General features: G+C 37.3%; 1 protein-coding gene across 1 annotated transcript in view; it reads left to right on the top strand.

Annotated features, from left to right (window-relative positions):
• LOC122248335 (multicopper oxidase 3) overlaps positions 1-2,500 on the top strand; it is an 8,818-nt gene that overhangs the window by 2,092 nt on the left and 4,226 nt on the right. The window contains exons 5-7 of the mRNA XM_086531107.1: positions 980-1,181; positions 1,580-1,661; positions 2,190-2,289. Coding sequence (XP_086387233.1) covers positions 980-1,181; positions 1,580-1,661; positions 2,190-2,289 — 384 coding nt within the window. The remainder of the gene's footprint in view (positions 1-979; positions 1,182-1,579; positions 1,662-2,189; positions 2,290-2,500) is intronic.

The following is a 2,500-nucleotide window of genomic DNA, read 5'->3' as shown; positions in this document are numbered from 1 at the left end:
ATGCTTAAAGGGATAGCGACATGTGCTTTTTGATTAATGCTTGCAGGTGTAACGACTTTCTTGTGACTAATGCTTAGAGGGATAACGACATATGCTTTTTGATTAATGCTTACATTTGTAATGACTTTCTTGTGAGTAATGCTTATAGAGAGATAACATTTTTTTTTTTTTTTGTACTACTGTTTACAGATATAACGATATTCGTGTTACTGTACTAATGCTTACAGATATGACGGCATACTTTGTTTGGACTCATTAGTACTAACTTATCTTTGAGTCATCTTGGTTAATGAATTTCTGGTAGATTGCACTCACAATGAACTTCATTTTTTTCAATAAGATGAACATAATTATAGCAAGGAGCTTACCGTAGTGATTCATTTATTCATTGAAATATAATGTGAATGTTGAAAAAAAAAACATTCAAGATTAAGATGTTGGTGATAATGCATGTTATAAATTTGGTTGTTCTGAATCATGTGATGAATGCGACTGAAAAATGTTCATGTAACTTAAGCCATTAAGTATCCCGACTGCTTGAGAGACCTTTCGCGCGTGTGTGGCGGCGTCTTTGAGATTAGTAAGTCTTTAAAGAAAAAGTAGTTTTATAATCAGAGGCGAACCGTAAGCATTCTTTTCTATACTTATTCTCATTTCTATCTATAGCCTTTCTCGTATATATATACACGTATATATACACCACAATTTCCAAACAAGAAGAAAGACAATTTTGAAAAGGTAGCACAGTCGTATTCCTATTTACTCACACTCTTGCGAAACTTATTCTTCCAATGTATTCTTCACATCTTTTTCTTCGTCTTATTCCTCTTTATTTCTTTCATTTTCATTGCCATTATCACATAGTATTATTCCTACCATACGTCCATCACTCTCCTAGAAAAGAATGATAATTAAAAAATTAAAAATAAAATAAGGGAACGACATCCCTCCATCTCCGCCTCCCATCTTCTACCTCCAGCATCAGGGCCAGGAGGTAGCGGAGACGCCCTTCGAAGTCGTGCGTCTGTCACCGGGGTTGCGTCACCGCCTCCGCCTCGTCAGCGCCTCCAGCTACGTCTGCCCGATGATCGTCAGCGTTGACGGGCACCAGCTGACGGTCATCGCTTCTGACGGCGCTGAGGTCATCCCCCGCACTGTCGACTCTCTGGAACTCAGCTCGGGTCAGATTCCAACCCTTTCTCTTATCGCATTGCTATTGGCTTGGTCTTCTATCTGGCTATTATGAACTGCCTCTCAGGAGCGAACAAAATATTGGATTTATTGCAAAGCGGTGATGGGAAAGCTGGAAGAATATGTATCAGAATGTACCAAAATTAGATATGTCTAATTAGAGAAGATATATAATTGTTTAACTAAAGTAGAGATATATTGTTTTCATCACAGGAAACATGTAAAGCTTAAAAACAATAACATTAGTATAAACCAAAATCAGCGTACAATCATAAATGCACGAATCATTCAGTCAAAATGAACCACAATTGTTTAACCTATAAGAACTAAAATAAATGAAAAAATAGATGTATTCCTTTAATAAGTAAAAGCTTCCGCGCACATACAGGCGAGCGATTCGACATTGTTTTGGAGGCGAACCAGCCCATCGATAATTACTGGCTTCGAGTCAACGGGCTCATCGGATGCGCGTGAGTGTGCTTGTTTGGAGTATATTAATTGTGCACCTTTTTTAATCAAGTATTTAGGTTAACGTAGTCTAACTTAGTCTTAGTCTAACTTTGATTCGATAGGCTTACCTTATTCTGTTCTAAAATATACAGGGTTTCTCCTTTTAATCTGTCTGTCTGTCTGTCTGCTGTGTGTTCTATTCTAACAAAGTGTGCCTAACACGTACAGTGCACATAAATTTAATCTAGCATTTGCAGTGTTCAGTATACTAATGTGACATATACAATGCAAAATTTTCTAACTAGACATACACTAGACAGTTCACTTTAACTCAACGTAGTGAAAATTATACACTGCGCCCTTCTTTCTAATCTAAACACCATCATTATTCATAAAACTACATTGCATTTCATTCCATCCTACCATAGAGTGCGAACCATATCATAGATTCTAATACAAGCTATACACTACACCTTCTACAGTACACCCCTTTTCTCCTGACGAAGGAGTCCAGGCAATAACCCGCGCCCATCATCTCACCCTCTCAGTTCTCGGATGGCCTTCCAAGGTGTGATACTCCGGTACGAGGGCGCCCCTGAGGAGCTCCCTTCGTCAGAACTGAACTACAACCCTACTCCGCCAGGGACCGTGAGTACAACACTGAGCACGTATTCCTAGGGTTGTTTAAGGTAGAGTTCTTAGAGTATAGATATATATATATATATATATATATATATATATATATATATATATATATATATAAATATAGATAGATAGATAGATAGATAGATAGATAGATATAGATATAGATAGATACATAGATACATAGATACACAGACACACAGATACATACATATAT

Source organism: Penaeus japonicus, unplaced genomic scaffold (assembly GCF_977035675.1).
Source record: "Penaeus japonicus unplaced genomic scaffold, GWHDUDI00000001_assembly GWHDUDI00000035, whole genome shotgun sequence".
Taxonomy (NCBI): domain Eukaryota; kingdom Metazoa; phylum Arthropoda; class Malacostraca; order Decapoda; family Penaeidae; genus Penaeus; species Penaeus japonicus.
Note: the sequence above shows the minus strand (reverse complement) of the source record. Positions and strands in the feature narration are given on the sequence as shown.